The following is a 16,198-nucleotide window of genomic DNA, read 5'->3' on the forward strand; positions in this document are numbered from 1 at the left end:
AGAAGCGTAGCTCTAAAAACCTCACATAGAAATGGCAACACAAGAAGATAAGGAGAACTGGAGCCAAACATCTAAGGATACATACTTTAAGACCAGTGGTTGCTAAAGGAGATAAATAGGGATGACAATGGAAGGCTGATAAAGAACGGATATCTAGTTGCAAATAGTAAGCATAAAGACATAGAAAATTACATTGGATGAGCTGCTTGTGATGACAGTTTTGGTCAAAATTTCTCCTTCTCCCTCGATGAGGCCTTCACCAGTAGTCCCAGTCTCAATTCCTGTTTCCTCTCCTTCAGAGTAGTTGACATCTTCATAAGGAGAGGCGGTGTAATATTCTTCCTGTACGGTTTCATAGTTGTAGTCATCGGTGGTGGGGTTATCCACTCTGCTCTCTACCCTGCTCTCTACCCTGCTCTCTTCCCTGGTCTCAAATCGTGGAGCATCAGTGACGGGAATAGCAGGGGCTTCAGTTGGTGGGGGTGTTTCCTCCTGTTGAATAAAAACATTAAAAATAAAGGTGATATCCAGAGTTTGTAGAACATACAACACTTGTTGGAATTTTGAGCTTCTTAACAAGATAATAGTTGGGTGAGGATGAAAATACCCTTGGCCAAGGATTTCATCAAGCCAAGAATGGGTCTCTATGGCACCCTATGTGATCTGATCATTGGCCTAATCGAATCTACTCAAGTTTGACCCACCATTGAAAGTCCAAATAGTCCAATGTTTTGTTTGTTTGGTGCCCTGGCCAATAAAGGTTTCTAATTGTGTATGGTCAGCTTAAGTAAGGTAGAGGCTTTTCAAAACAAACTATCATAGAGAAGACTATGTAAGTTCTTGGCAACTTGAGGTTAGTCAGTCTCCAGTAGAACATTCTTAGGTTATACTGCCACCCTGTTCCAAATGCACCAGTGAATACTTGGTATTGTCTTGTTAGTGTTCTCCACAAATATATTCTGCATTGCAGTATTATGCCAGTATGGTTTCCTTTATTGTCATTGGACCACACCAGCTCTTCTTGGGAAGAGATTCTTGGGAATTGTCTCAACAGGCCGGGTAGGAAGAAGGTCAGACTAAAACTTGTAACAGATATCCTAACTAAAGGTCCCCATACACCTTCAGATCTGCTCGCTTGGCGATGTCATCAAACGAGCGGATCTTCTCCCGATATCCCCCACCTACGGGTGGGCAATATCGGGAGAATCTAGGATAATTCCCCAGGGCCAAACAATCGAATTATAACAATGGGTATAGGAAAAGTCGGTCCGGGGATCGCATCAACGAGCCGATGCGGTCCCTGATCAGACTAGATTTTTTAACCAGGCCAGATTTTCAGGCCAATGAGTGGTGGATGGATGAATTGAAACCAACATGGCCAACCAGGCACCTACTTGATTCCTATCTGATTGCAAACTGGAGGTGGAAGTGGGCATGGCCAGGAAATATCCAGTTGTTTAACATATTTTGGGGGTGTGTGATATACTTGCAGATAAGTTATTGCGCAACTTGTGTCGATAAATACACTACCTCTTCGATTTCTGTCTCGGGCCTTAGTACCTCGGCTTTCTCAGGCGTGGGCTTGGTAGTTGCAGTTTCTGTCTTCTCATCTTCGTAGTAAGGATATTCATAGTAATAACCCTCGCCTTCGGCTTCAGCAGCTTCTGGGTACTGCAAAACAACGACACACATTGCATGAAATCCCCATGGATGTTCTCATAAGAACCCCAATATTCTATATTGGTCTATGCCTGGTAAGGGGTATGGGAAGTCTCGGTTATGGGGAAAGACTGGCCCAGTTGGGTTTGTTTACACTGGGGAAGAGGCGCTTAAGGGGGGACATGATAACTATGTATAAATATATAAGGGGATCGTATAATAACCTCTCTAATGCTTTATTTACCAGTAGGGCCTTCCAATGGGCACGAGGGCACCAACTCCGTTTAGAAGAAGGGAGGCTCCAGCTAAATATTTGTTTGTTACTGTGAGAGCTGTGAGGTTGTGGGATTCCCTCCCCGAATCAGTGGTGCTGGCTGATACATTATATAGCTTTAAGAAGGGGCTGGATGGGTATTTAGCAAGTGAGGGAATACAGGGGAGATAGTACAAGTTGCCCCAGGGAATGGTCCGATTGCCATCTTGGAGTCAGGAAGGAATTTTTTCCCCTTTGCGGCAAATTAGAGAGGCTTCAGATGGGGGTTTTTCGCCTTCCTCTGGATCAACTGGCAGTTAGGCAGGTTATATATAGGCATTATGGTTGAACGTGATGGACGTACGTCTATTCCAACCTAACTTACTATGTTACTATGCTGAGAAGATCACATCAGTATAATGGGCCATTGAAGACACTGGGCCAGATTAATTTTCCATGGGAATCAAGTACGTTATGGTTTATCTCATGAGAACTCAATAGAAGTCTATGGAAACATCTGGAATGTCCTTCAGAACCTCTCGTGAGCTCACCCTAGTGGCGACGCCCTGCAATGGGTGCGGCTAAGGGCCTTGCCGTACTTACATATTCATCTTGGTTGGGATCCTGAGACTGCGGTGCATCTGGAATGGCGGTGTCACAGTCGGGGGTGTAGTGTTCACAATAATCATGTGCAGCACGGGCGTCGGGCACGATCATCAGCTGTTGAATGTCTCCCTGAAACATAGAAGGAAGCAACATTATGGACTGATACTATTCCGGACTATAACTATAGCAGGTTCTAGAGAGGTTTGCCTTCACTGATTCAATTATACTAAACACATAGAACAAAGGGAATAAAACAGTACCTGTACTTGATCCCAACTAAGATATAATTACCCCTTATTGGGGGCAGAACAGCCCTATTGGGTTTATTTAATGGTTAAATGATTCCCTTTTCTCTGTAATAATAAAACAGTACCTGTACTTGATCCCAACTAAGATATAATTACCCCTTATTGGGGGCCGAACAGCCCTATTGGGTTTATTTCATGGGTAAATGATTCCCTTTTCTCTGTAATAATAAAACAGTACCTGTACTTGATCCCAACTAAGATATAATTACCCCTTATTGGGGGCAGAACAGCCCTATTGGGTTTATTTAATGGTTAAATGATTCCCTTTTCTCTGTAATAATAAAACAGTACCTGTACTTGATCCCAACTAAGATATAATTACCCCTTATTGGGGGCAGAACAGCCCTATTGGGTTTATTTTATGGTTAAATGATTCCCTTTTCTCTGTAATAATAAAACAGTACCTGTACTTGATCCCAACTAAGATATAATTACCCCTTATTGGGGGCAGAACAGCCTTATTGGGTTTATTTCATGGTTAAATGATTCCCTTTTCTCTGTAATAATAAAACAGTACCTGTACTTGATCCCAACTAATATATAATTACCCCTTATTGGGGGCAGAACAGCCCTATTGGGTTTGATTAAGGGTTTAGCAGACTAAAGGTATGGAGATCCGATTACGGAAAGACCCCTTATCTGGATTACCCTTGTTCCCGAGCATTCTGGATAACGGGTCCTATACCTGTGCTGTTCTGAAAGTGAATTGAAATAAAACCTTTGTTTTGTGATTCATTAAGGAGAACTACTTAATTTGTCTTTCGATCTTGATTGGGGTCGTTAGAGACTTTATTTACTCTGTTCCGACATGATGGATTAGACCTCGCGATAATGAAGGCGCTAATGGAGGACGCGTAGAAACAGCGGAGCCGGATTTTGTAGAAATGTCAGAAATAACAGCTCAACGCGCTTTAAACTATTCCTAAAATAAATATTCCGAGCAGCGCGGCTACGGAGAGATTGATCTCCTGGCGGCTTGCCTTATTATAGAAACAAAGCATGGGAATTAGCAGCTCTAATTGAAACCACAAAGTCGGCGATAACGAACCCCCCTCGCTCCGTGCCGCCATTGTCGCAGGTAAACGAAGCCGGAGGCGAGGTACAAATGAGTTAAAGTCTGAAATGGAAAAAAAAAAAGATGGCGTAGGGCCACGGCTGCCGCTGCAAAGTCTTCTGTTGATTAAACAAACCAAGGCAAGAATGAATGTGCAATTAGGCAAGGTGCCCGCGGATGAATCACCATCCGACTACAAGAGGCTGAATAACTGTAGATGACAGGAAGCAAAGCAGCGATATTATTAGAAAAATTAGTTCTAGGAGTGTCTCATTTCCCCTTTAACCATCACAGCTGAGTTTTGTTGGGTCTGCACGTAAGCAAGGCTTTCTGAACGCAAAGCAGTTGGTGGAGAAAGCCTTTGGCCGGTGTTGGAATGCAATGGATGAATGGGACTAGATGAAGAACATGGGATTCGGCCAAATATAGACCATTGGCTTTGTGAAAACAGGGAGTTCCATGAAGTTCATGAGCTTTCATGGTGGTTCCCAAACTCAGAGGCAGGAGCTTTCATGGTGGTTCCCAAACTCAGAGGCATGAGCTTTCATGGTGGTTCCCATCCTCGGAGGCATGAGCTTAGGGGGTGGTCCCATCCTCAGAGGCATGAGCTTTGAGGGTGGTTCCCATTGTGAGGTGCATGACCTTTCATGGTAGTTCCCATCCTCAGATGCATGAGCTTTGGGTGTGGTTCCCATCCTCAGAGGCATAAGCTTTGAGGGTGGTTCCCATCGTGAGGTGCATTACCTTTCATGGTGGTTCCCATCCTCAAATGCATGAGCTTTGGCCTGATGGCTGAGGCTTCATGATCATTCCCACCCTGAGGTGCATGAGATTTCATGGTCATTGCCATCCTCAGGCACTTGAGCTTCCAGGGTGGTTTCCTTCCTCTCGGTTGACCTAAATGAGGGACCTACCCCAAAACCTGTGCACCTGTTACCCAAAGATAAAATATACAGGGCAGTAGCCAACAAGTTTGTCCCCTGCACCTCCTTATTATTGAAGATGTTGCACTCCAAGCAAGCGAGTGTATCCCTAGTATTATATGCTCGTTTCATATAAATACACCGGCTTCAGTAAGTCATGTGACATCACTGATGACATCACTGTTCTTAAAGGTACATGTTCCAGGTTTATTAGTGCATTAAGCCTTCCAACTGATACTCAACTTACACTCAACTACACTCTGTGTCTCTGTAGCTCCTTAACAAATTAGTTGCCACATGTTGGGGTATTTTGATGTTCTCTAGAGCTACTGCTGCCCCAGTTGCTGCCCCATTGCTGCCCCCGTTATCATTATACCCCCCCCAGCGCACACCAGATCAGTGGCCCCGAGGCCTGTTCAGTCTCACCAGATTATAAAGAGAACGTGTGTTCATCCCAAGGAACAAATATAGCCAAGGAACGGACTTTTATTGCTCCTGGGTCTGGGTCCATCTCCTTATAAGGAGGCCAAGAAATCCATAGAGCGTTCTAAAGCCCTGAGCTAAGGACACAGTAATTCACTTTAAGTACATACATACAGCCACCTCGGAGAATGCAAAGTATGCACCAAGTGGAAAAGAGACCGCTCTTGGCTGGTGTGTGGGAGACACGACAAACTGTGTCAGCAGACAATAGGCCACTTTATGAGCAGACCAGACACAGAGACCCACTTCAGAACCTCCACACAATAAACCGGGGCCTTGGGCATATGTCACGCAACAAGTATGTCCATTGGCAGCCATAGCCCAAGTCATAAACGTAAGGATCGGGCAATAAGTGGCTCTTTATCGGGCAATAAGGGGCTCTTTGAAGAAATCCAAAGAAGAAGAAGCCAAAGCAGATCAATATCTCCAGTAGGTTGGACAATGGTGGAACAAGTCCAAGTGCAGTAGATGCAAGGGGCGTAGCCATTACGTTAACATGTAAAAAAGCTAATTTTAGATTCTGCCGATTCAGGGCTTTTTTTTTTTCTTTCAAGGGGAGATTAGAGAGAGAAGAACCCAAGAACATGTTGGTTACCTAAATGGGAAACAGATGTAGAGGGAACATAAAACAGGGAACCGCAGGATGTTTCTGATGGAGACGGATGAGAGTTTAGGTTTCAGCTCCGGCACCGCCGACCCACTCGCTTTGTGCTGAGCTTGAGGGAACTGATACTTATTTTCTTCTAACTCAATGTTATTATTCCCCCCCCCCCCCCCGACAGGAATTTGCCCAAATAATCAGGTTTCGGCTACAGTATGTGTCGCTCATTAGCACCAGTTACTTTGATTCGTTCCAGGTCCCTCCAGTAGCACAATTAGGGGCATTCTCTGGCTTAGTAAATCTCACAAAGTCAATATTGTGCGGCATTTGGTGGGGGGGGGGGTAAATGGAGAGTTTTAGTTACTGACAAATACAAGGGAAACACTATGGCACCTCCCTCCCATATGTATAAATACAAATATACAGAGAAGGAATGTTCTGGGCACACAATAAGCTGTACCCCCATACTGTACTGTCTAAGGGAAACACTATGGCACCCCCTCCCATATGTATAAATACAAATATACAGAGAAGGAATGTTCTGGGCACACAATAAGCTGTACCCCCATACTGTACTGTCTAAGGGAAACACTATGGCACCCCCTTCCCATATGTATAAATACAAATATACAGAGAAGGAATGTTCTGGGCACACAATAAGCTGTACCCCCATACTGTACTGTCTAAGGGAAACACTATGGCACCCCCTACCCATATGTATAAATACAAATATACAGAGAAGGAATGTTCTGGGCACACAATAAGCTGTACCCCCATACTGTACTGTCTAAGGGAAACACTATGGCACCCCCTACCCATATGTATAAATACAAATATACAGAGAAGGAATGTTCTGGGCACACAATAAGCTGTACCCCCATACTGTACTGTCTAAGGGAAACACTATGGCACCCCCTACCCATATGTATAAATACAAATATACAGAGAAGGAATGTTCTGGGCACACAATAAGCTGTACCCCCATACTGTACTGTCTAAGGGAAACACTATGGCACCTCCCTCCCATATGTATAAATACAAATATACAGAGAAGGAATGTTCTGGGCACACAATAAGCTGTACCCTCATACTGTACTGTCTAAGGGAAACACTATGGCACCCCCTACCCATATGTATAAATACAAATATACAGAGAAGGAATGTTCTGGGCACACAATAAGCTGTACCCCCATACTGTACGGTCTAAGGGAAACACTATGGCACCTCCCTCCCATATGTATAAATCTCACTTTTTCCGGCTAAGAACTTTATGATGGAGGCTTAATGGAATTTCTATTTTGACTTGTCATTTTTATCTGCCAAGAACTAAAAAAAATGCACGCAGGTGAGCGGCACGCAAGAAAAAATGCAAGTCTTCTAAAAGTGAAATAGATCAATATTGACACAAGACTTCACGGGCTGGCAGTCACATTTCCATTCCAGAGCAGAAAGAACGCAGGGAAGGAATGACACTTAGCCATTACATTGAATAAATAATGACATCATGGCGTGATCTCAGACTCTGCAGAATTCAGTTCTCCTACTTGTCGGTTAAAGAGAGAGGAATAATTATACTAACCAGGGCTTGAGCTAAGGAAGGTGAGGGAGATACAAATGCACCTGGAGCTCAGTTGGCTGCTACACCATATTCAGACAGCAGGTGGAGCTGTAGAGCTCTCCAGGGCTTATACACAATAAACCACTTCTGAGAGTCATCCTGGAATAGGTAAGAATAAGGGGCATTTATAGTCCCTAGAAACAGTCCCGTACTCTGCAGCCTAGGGAAGAAGAGTCATTATACAATATCTCTTAGTGTTGATTCCCCAAGCTGCCACAGCGATCTCTTACCTATGAGAAGGTCCTAGACATAGCTATCTCTTTCCTATAAAAAGGTCCTAGCCAAAGCTATCTCTTCCCTATGAGAAGGTCCTAGCCACAGCTATCTCTTCACCATGAAAAGGTCATAGCCACAGCTATCTCTTTCCTATAAAAAGGTCATAGCCACAGCTATCTCTTTCCTATAAGAAGGTCGTATCCACAGCTGTCTCTTCCCTATAAGAAGGTCCTAGCCACAGCTATCTCTTCCCTATGAGAAGGGCCTATCCACAGCTATCTCTTCCCTATGAGAAGGGCCTATCCACAGCTATTTCTTCCCTATGAGAAGGGCCTATCCACAGCTATTTCTCCCCTATGAGAAGGTCCTAACCATAGCGATTTCTCCCCTATGAGAAAGTCCTATCCACAACTATTTCTCCCATATGAGAAGGCCCTATCCACAGCTATTTCTCCCCTATGAGTAGGGCCTATCAACAGCTATTTCTCCCCTATGAGAAGGCCCTATCCACAGCTATTTCTCCCCTATGAGAAGGTCCTATCCACAGCTATTTCTCCCCTATGAGAAGGTCCTATCCACAGCTATTTCTCCCCTATGAGAAGGTCCTATCGACAGCTATTTCTCCCATATAAGAAGGCCCTATCCACAGCTATTTCTCCCCTATGAGAAGGTCCTATCCACAGCTATTTCTCCCCTATGAGAAGGTCCTATCCACAGCTATTTCTCCCCTATGAGAAGGTCCTATCCACAGCTATTTCTCCCCTATGAGAAGGTCCTAGCCACAGACATCTCACCTAGCGTTCCTACAAAAACAATTTCTATTCTGTAACAAGCCACTTGACCAATTTAATGTTTTGTTTTCCAGGTGATTATGACTCAGTGGTCTCCAATTATTTAGAATAAAAAAGCTTTGAATAGAGATGCCACTTTCAGTATGCAGCACTTCAAAACCTTTTAGTACAACCTGTGATTTAAAAGAAGGATTATTGTTATTAAAGCCAAGGAAGCCTATTGCCAATCAAGTATTGTGCTAAGTGCCACAAGTCAGAGAGACAGAAAACAAAATTACATGTAATTATTGGTGAAAAGGGCAAAGCCTGCAATTTACGACTGTGGAAAGAAAGTGCACAGAGCCATAAAATCTCCCAAACTGTTTGCTGAACACTAATACACTTCCCTCCGAGTCTAAAACCAGTATTCTCTATCCTCTCCTCCCTGAGAGGCCGGAAAGTTCAGCTCTGGGCGAGTAAATTGAAGTGAAAAAGGGACAACAACCACTTATAAAGATGCCAGCTCAGTACTTAGGGGGTTTTCCATATTCAGCCATCAGTAAATACTACAATAGCAGACACTAAGTAATGGTAGATGTTCTTCAAAGAAAGTATTATTTCCTGAAGCCATAGATAGTTAGTATAATGTGCCTGTAGCAGTGGCCAAAATGGCTCTTGAGAGTCTTCTGAAGGCCCAACAACCACTTATAAAGATGCCAACTCAGTACTTAGGGGGTTTTCCATATTCAGCCATCAGTAAATACTACAATAGGAGGAACTAAGTAATTGTAGATGTTCTTCAAAGCAAGTATTATTTCCTGAATCCATAGATAGTTAGTAGAATGTGCCTGTAGCAGTGGCCCAAATGGCCCTGGAGAGTTTTCTGAAGGCCCAACAACCACTTATAAAGAGGCCAACTCAGTAATTAGGGGACTTTCCATGTTCAGCCATTAGTAAATACTATAATAGGAGGAACTAAGTAATGGTAGATGTTCTTCAAAGCAAGTATTATTTCCTGAATCCATAGATAGTTAGTAGAATGTGCCTGTAGCAGTAGAGAGTTTTCTGAAGGCCCAACAACCACTTATAGAGATGCTAACTCAGTACTTGGGGGTTTTCCCTATTCACCCATCAGTAAATACTACAATAGGAGGAACTAAGTAATGGTAGATGTTCTTCAAAGCAAGTATTATTCCTGAATCCCTAGATAGTTAGTAGAATGTGCCTGTAGCAGTGGCCCAAATGGCCCTTGAGAGTTTTCTGAAGGCCCAACAACCACTTATAAAGATGCCAACTTAGTACTCAGGGGGTTTTCCATATTCAACCATCAGTAAATACTACAATAGGAGACACTAAGTAATGGTAGATGTTCTTCAAAGCAAGTATTATTTCCTGAATCCATAGATAGTTAGTAGAATGTGCCTGTAGCAGTAGCCCAAATGGCCCTTGAGAGTTTTCACTCACACAGAGCCCCCCCCACCGTAAAATAATTAGCATTCAACATCTAACCATGTAAGACATGAACCATTCTGACCATGACGAGCCTCAACAGGCAGGAAAACAGATGTCTGACAAGACCTGGGTCATGAAAGCAGCAAAAGGTGAGAGGTCACATTGCCCACTGACATATTGGTGTATTTAATGTCTATGTGTGAGGGAACTGCTGCTTTTATCTAAGTGCTTTATATGTTTGTTGTTTTAAGTAGAGCCCAAGTTCAGCTCTGAAGACCTAACTACGGACAGGGTTTCTGGATATCTCTTTTCTAACGAGTCTTATCTAAGCTTTCTCTGTTGTTCCATAAAAGTTCTTACTTCAATAATAGCTCGGCCAATAGCGACATTGATGGAACAGGGGGCTACAGTCTCTGTGTGACCCTTACCATTTCTCATTCATTGAGGGCCTTTCAGTAGTTTTCTACATCTCATGAATAGAGCTAATTGTCCGCCTTGACCTGGTAGTTTCAGGCCTGGCTGCCAAAGTTCAGAGAGCAATGGAATATCTGAGAGCATCAAGTTGCATTTCCACGTCCGTCATGCTGTTATGTCACACGGAAAAGTCATGTGGGATGAGAAAAAACGTATGAAAAAAACCTTCTCAGTGTGCAGAATGAATGGGAGGGACAATGCTTTGGCATTTACACATTTAGGATTCAGGCGAGTGAAAGCCATGGAAACAGATGAACCAATGAATCAAGACAATATATGGAACAGCTAGAGGTTACAGTACAGGAACTGGTTTGAAAACTTGTAGAGAGTGTTTTGAAGAACATCAACATGAACTTCAACACCTAAAAACCTAGAAGAGTTTGCAGTAGAACACATTAACCCACCCAGTGGAATCAGGGTTCTAGGGGGTAGCCATTGGAGGGGTACTGCTGAAGAGGTCATCTGTGATGTGGTCCTATTCTTCAAAGTTATGGGGTACTAAGTGAATAAAGTAGGGTTTCTGCTGATGGCCCTAAGAAGATGTGGACCTTCTGGTGGTTCCTGGCAAACATCTAGCTAAGTAAAACATTCCACAACTTTACATTTTCTTATGTTCACATTTACTTTGAAGAGTAATCTTGAAGGCTACAAGTGAACCCAGAGGCGGTACAGATTTAAACTAAAGTCAGAAGTCGCTGGAGAGCATCATCAGATGTTGCACTGGTTTTGCTAGAAGTTAAAATGAACACATTGCTACAATGTTTGTTTATACTGCCGGGGGGGTTGATCAAATGTAATTGGCAGATTCCCAAAGGAAACAGTGCCTAGCAGAAAGTGGTTCACATGGCTGGAACGATGAGCGTGCCAGAAAAGGGATCAAGAGTTCTACTCTATTCATCTACACTGCGATGCCAACTTTTTACAGTAGAGAAAATACATTTTGCAACCGAGCCCATAGGCAACTGGCTTAAGAAAAGGAGAAAAAGCTGCCCCTTAGATATTATTTGATCCAGAAGACCAAGCCACCCATGACAAAAATACACCATAACATAGAAAAGAAGTTGTTCTTGGACCATAACTGATGGTGACAGTAAAACTTAAGTGGTGCTGGCAGTATAGAAGACCTGGTAGAGGCCTGGTAGATCCCTAACCAGAGGCTCGGGGGCAACATGTTGCTCCCCAACCCCTTGGATGTTGCTCTCAGTGCACCCAAACCAGGTAGTTATTTTTGAATTCCTGACTTGGGGGCAAGTTTTGGTTGAATAAAAACAAGATTTGCTACCAAATAAAGCCCCTGTAAGCTGATAGTGTGCATAGAGGCTACCTAATAGCCAATCACAGCCCTTATTCTGCACCTCCATTAATTTTTAAGATGCTATTGTTCTTCTCCAAATCTTTTTGCAGTGGGCGTGGGCCCTAAAACTCTAATGCTTTGTGGCCCAGTAACTCTAGTTGAGCTATAGAAAACACCAGACTATGCTATGTTATGCCACCAACCAGTATAGATGGCATTTAGTGCAACGGTAGCTAGTAGAGAACAAAGTACACCAAAGTATAAGTAGATATGGTGGAACCCTACTGTATTTAGGCTCTCACACATATAATTACCATCTCAGTTGGCAACGCTGCCTGGCATAGTAGAGATTTCAGCATCTGCTTATTGAGTACAGTGCTAAATTCCTACAATATTAATATTAAATCAGCTGTGGGACAAACAAGCACAGATTTCAATTCCAGCTCCACTCGGGCAGAACCAAGTTGTTGACACAATCCAAAACCCTGGTCAGCTTTGTGACAAAACACTCCCAATTACAAAAATTTGACTGAATTGTCTGATTATATATTGTGGCTTGTTCTGTAAAATGATCCCATTGTGCCACTTTCCAAGAGGGGCACTCTGTTGGCGTTGGCATACGGCCAGTGACATTTAAGATCTTTGCCTAACAATGACACTCAGCCTTATGTGTGGGCACGGGGTATAAGGGCAATTCCAGAAGACCCATAAGAAAAGGTTATTGAGCTCAGAGCAACATGGGTGACATACAAGGTGACTATTACCATGCTAAGCTTATGTGTACATGAAGGACCTGTCATGGCTTAAAGAATACGAGGTCAGGCTTCTATCAGCTGTGTGGGTATCAGTTAGTCCTAAACCTTCAACATGTACATCCACAACCCAAAGCAAACTACTTTCCTACTGGTCAAGAAAGAAACGTGGATTCAGGAAGGAAGGAAGGAATGTCCTTCCTACTCCAAACCTAATTCTATCCTCAACCCCATCCCTGGCTCCCCAAGAAATGAACTCAATAAAACAAGGTCTCCGTGGATACCCAACAAGGTGCCACCACAAAGACTAGACCAGGGGTCCACAACCACAGGGCCGGGGACCAGTGCCAGGCCATGGGCTGTGCTAAACTGGGCCACCTCAAGGTCCCAATTACCTGTGATCCCAACTCCATGACTACTGCTATGCGAAGCCCAGGAAGCTTTTTACTGATCGTGAAAAGGACCAAAGTACTTAAAGCTCCATATTAAGCATCAGGGGATGTCAACACTTAGGTGGGAGTAAGAAGAGCGATTGGACTGAATGCCCTTCCTGATCCAAACCTAATTCTACCCTCAACCCCATACCTGCCTCCCCAAGAAATGAACTCAATAAAACAAGGTCTCCGTGGATACCCAACAAGGTGCAAGATGCCACCACAAAGACTAGACCAGGGGTCAACAACCACAGGGCCGGGGACCAGTGCCAGGCCGTGCTAAACTGGGCCACCTCTAGGTCCCAATTACCTGTGATCCCAACTCCATGACTACTGCTATGCGAAGCCCAGGAAGCTTTTAACTGATCGTGAAAAGGACCAAAGCAATTAAAGCTCCATATTAAGCATCAGGGGATGTCAACACTTAGGTAGGAGTAAGAAGAGCGAGTGGGCTGAATGCCCTTCCTGATCCAAACCTAATTCTACCCTCAACCCCATCCCTACCTCCCCAAGAAATGAACTCAATAAAACAAGGTCTCTGTGGATACCCAACAAGGAGCAAGATGCCACCACAAACACTAGGCCAGGTGTCCACAACCACCGGGGCGGGGACCAGTGCCAGGCCGTGGGCTGTGCTAAACTGGGCCACCTCTAGGTCCCAATTACCTGTGATCCCAACTCAGGAAGCCCAGGAAGCCTTCTACTGATCGTGAAAAGGACCAAAGTACTTAAAGCTCCATATTAAGCATCAGGGGATGTCAACACTTAGGTGGGAGTAAGAAGAGCAAGGGGGCTGGGTACATCTAGTTGCAGGGAAAGAATCTAAGGTCTATATCCACCACCCCTGGTCCTCGGAAAAACTGTCTTTCTTGAAACTGGTCCATGGTCCAAAAAAGGTTGGAGACCACTGCACTAGACCATCTGATAGAGAAGGCAGGTTCTCTGCGTTCTCCAAAACAAGGTGATAATATGTAACGTATCTCCACCGCAACCAGGCTTTAGAAAGAGTTAAAGTGCCCGTGTCTACTTTCTATGAATTTGTTCGGGCAGAAGGCCAAGCTTCTGTAAACAGAAATAGGATGTGTGCATCAGAAAATACCACAGAGATCTTTCCATCCCCACAGCTAAAACCTTGCTAACGTGAGCGACTCTCAGCTCCGTTTAGGAGAAGTCTGTTTAACGTCTGAATTCCACTGCCAGAACAGTGTAAGGAATTACCCTCCCTCCTTCCCAGTTCCCATCAGCCAAAACAAATCAAATTAAAATATTTGCACTTCTGACATTTTTCTGCACTGAGTCATTTATTCTCAGGGGGAAAAAAAATCAAGTTCTATGAAACCCGAACAGACAATTGCCCCTGATATCTTCTCATAGCTTCCATAAAGCTGGGCAGCAATGGTTTTTAATGGTTTTTGAAAGGGATGACCTTGTGTAACCCCCACCTAGGCATTTATACACATTTCCTTGAGTAAAGGGCAAGTCGTAGGGTACTCCCTTCTTTTTATTTGTAGACATCTGTTTCCAACCCAGTCTCAGAAGACACTCGTGGAACATTTGGCTACTTTGAGAGACTGACATAAGCCACTCGTAATGCCCTAGTCATTATGACCATGGAATGCACTTGACGATCTGCACAATCTTTCTTGGTTGCCTTGAGATCCCCATACACGGGCCAATTCTAGCTGCCGATATGGGTCCCTTAGACCGATTCGGCAGCTAATCGGGCCGTGTATGGGCACTACCGACGGGCCTGCCCGACCGAAGGTGTATGGGTACCATTAGACCAGGGAACCCCAACCTTTTCTACTTGAGAGCCACATTCATATGTGAAAACAGTTGGGGAGCAACACAAGCATGAAAAAATCTACCTTGGGGTACCAAATAAGGGCTGTGATTGGTTATTTGATAGCCTTTGTGTGAACTGGCAGCCTAAGAGCATAAAGGAGACTCTGTTTGGCATTATACCTATTCTTTATGCAACTAAAACTTGCGTCCAAGCCAGAAATTCAAAAATAAGCACTTGCTTTAAGGCCATTGGGAGCAACATGGAAGGGGTTGGGGAGCAACATGGAAGGGGTTGGGGAGCAACCTGCCTTAAGGTCCCCAAACACGGGCCGATTCTAGCTGCCGATATCGGTCCCTTAGACCGATTTGGCAGCTAATCGGCCTGTGTATGGGCACTACCAACGGGTCTGCCCGACCGATATCTGGCCTGAAATCGGCCCGATCTCAATCGGGCAGGTTAAAAAATCTAGTCGGATCAGGGACCACATCGGCTTGTTGATGCGGTCCCCGGACCGACTTTGCCTATAACCCTCGTTATAATTTGATCGTTTGGCCCCAGTGCCAAATGATCGAATTAGCCTGGATTCTCCCGATATTGCTCAGCAGCTAATCAGCCTGTGTATGGGCACTACCGATGGGCCTGCCCGACGGATATCTGGCCTGAAATCGGGCAGATCACGATCGGGCAGGTTAAAAAATCTAGTCGGATAGGGGACCGCATTGGCTCGTTGATGCGGTCCCCGGACCGACTTTGCCTATACCCGTCGTTATAATTCGATCGTTTGGCCCCAGGGCCTGGATTTTCCCGATATCGCCCACCCGTAGGTGGGGATATCGGGAGAAGATCCGCTTGCTTAGTGACATCGCCAAGCGATCGGATCTGAAGGTGTATGGGCACCTTTAGACAAACAGTCATGTAGGAAGCCATTGGGGCAGAAGCTAATTTGACGGTTGTAATGGAAGCCATAATTGCAACCCTTAAGGCACTGCATTGGAAAACCATAACTCCCATCATCCTCCACTAGCACTGGACACATCTGAGAAGTATAGATTAAACACTGGAGCTTGAAGTTGAATGTTTGTTTTGTCAGTAGCGCTCCTCCATTCACAGTTTGGCCAAAACAAACTGCCCCTACGTGGAGAAGATGGCCGGACAGGTGTAAATCGTTTGCACGGACGTGACAAAGTGCTCCAGGAGCACAAGACTTTCTCATTCCACTCAAACAAAACAACGCTCGGCAAACACGCCAGCTGCCGGCAGACTAGTAAACAGGGCCACGGATTCCAACATGGAAAGCCAGATGGTGACATCTTTGCATTGAATAATTCAAGTCCTATCTGAATTAGCAGAAAACATCCGCTCGTTCTGTGCCACGGAACGGCAATAAAACCAGGCTCAGGATTTCTACTTGTAAATCCGCCCCTGACAAATGCCAAGAGCAATTCTTGAGGTTCTGACTTGCTCAGCAGTGAAACAATAAAGTCTTTATTTAGGTTTCCTATAAAGAGCCATAAC

At 44.4% G+C, this 16,198-nt stretch overlaps 1 protein-coding gene across 3 annotated transcripts in view; it reads right to left on the minus strand.

The window, feature by feature from the left end:
* Window positions 1-16,198, minus strand: part of col5a1 (collagen, type V, alpha 1) — a 142,307-nt gene that overhangs the window by 72,574 nt on the left and 53,535 nt on the right. For all 3 annotated transcript variants that reach the window (XM_012969175.3, XM_004916645.4, XM_012969176.3), the window contains exons 5-7: window positions 2,516-2,647; window positions 1,531-1,671; window positions 193-492 (exon numbers count right to left, since the gene is read on the minus strand). In XM_012969175.3, the coding sequence (XP_012824629.1) occupies window positions 193-492; window positions 1,531-1,671; window positions 2,516-2,647 (573 nt within the window). The remainder of the gene's footprint in view (window positions 1-192; window positions 493-1,530; window positions 1,672-2,515; window positions 2,648-16,198) is intronic.

This window comes from Xenopus tropicalis, chromosome 8 (assembly GCF_000004195.4).
Source record: "Xenopus tropicalis strain Nigerian chromosome 8, UCB_Xtro_10.0, whole genome shotgun sequence".
NCBI classification, from domain to species: Eukaryota; Metazoa; Chordata; class Amphibia; order Anura; family Pipidae; genus Xenopus; species Xenopus tropicalis.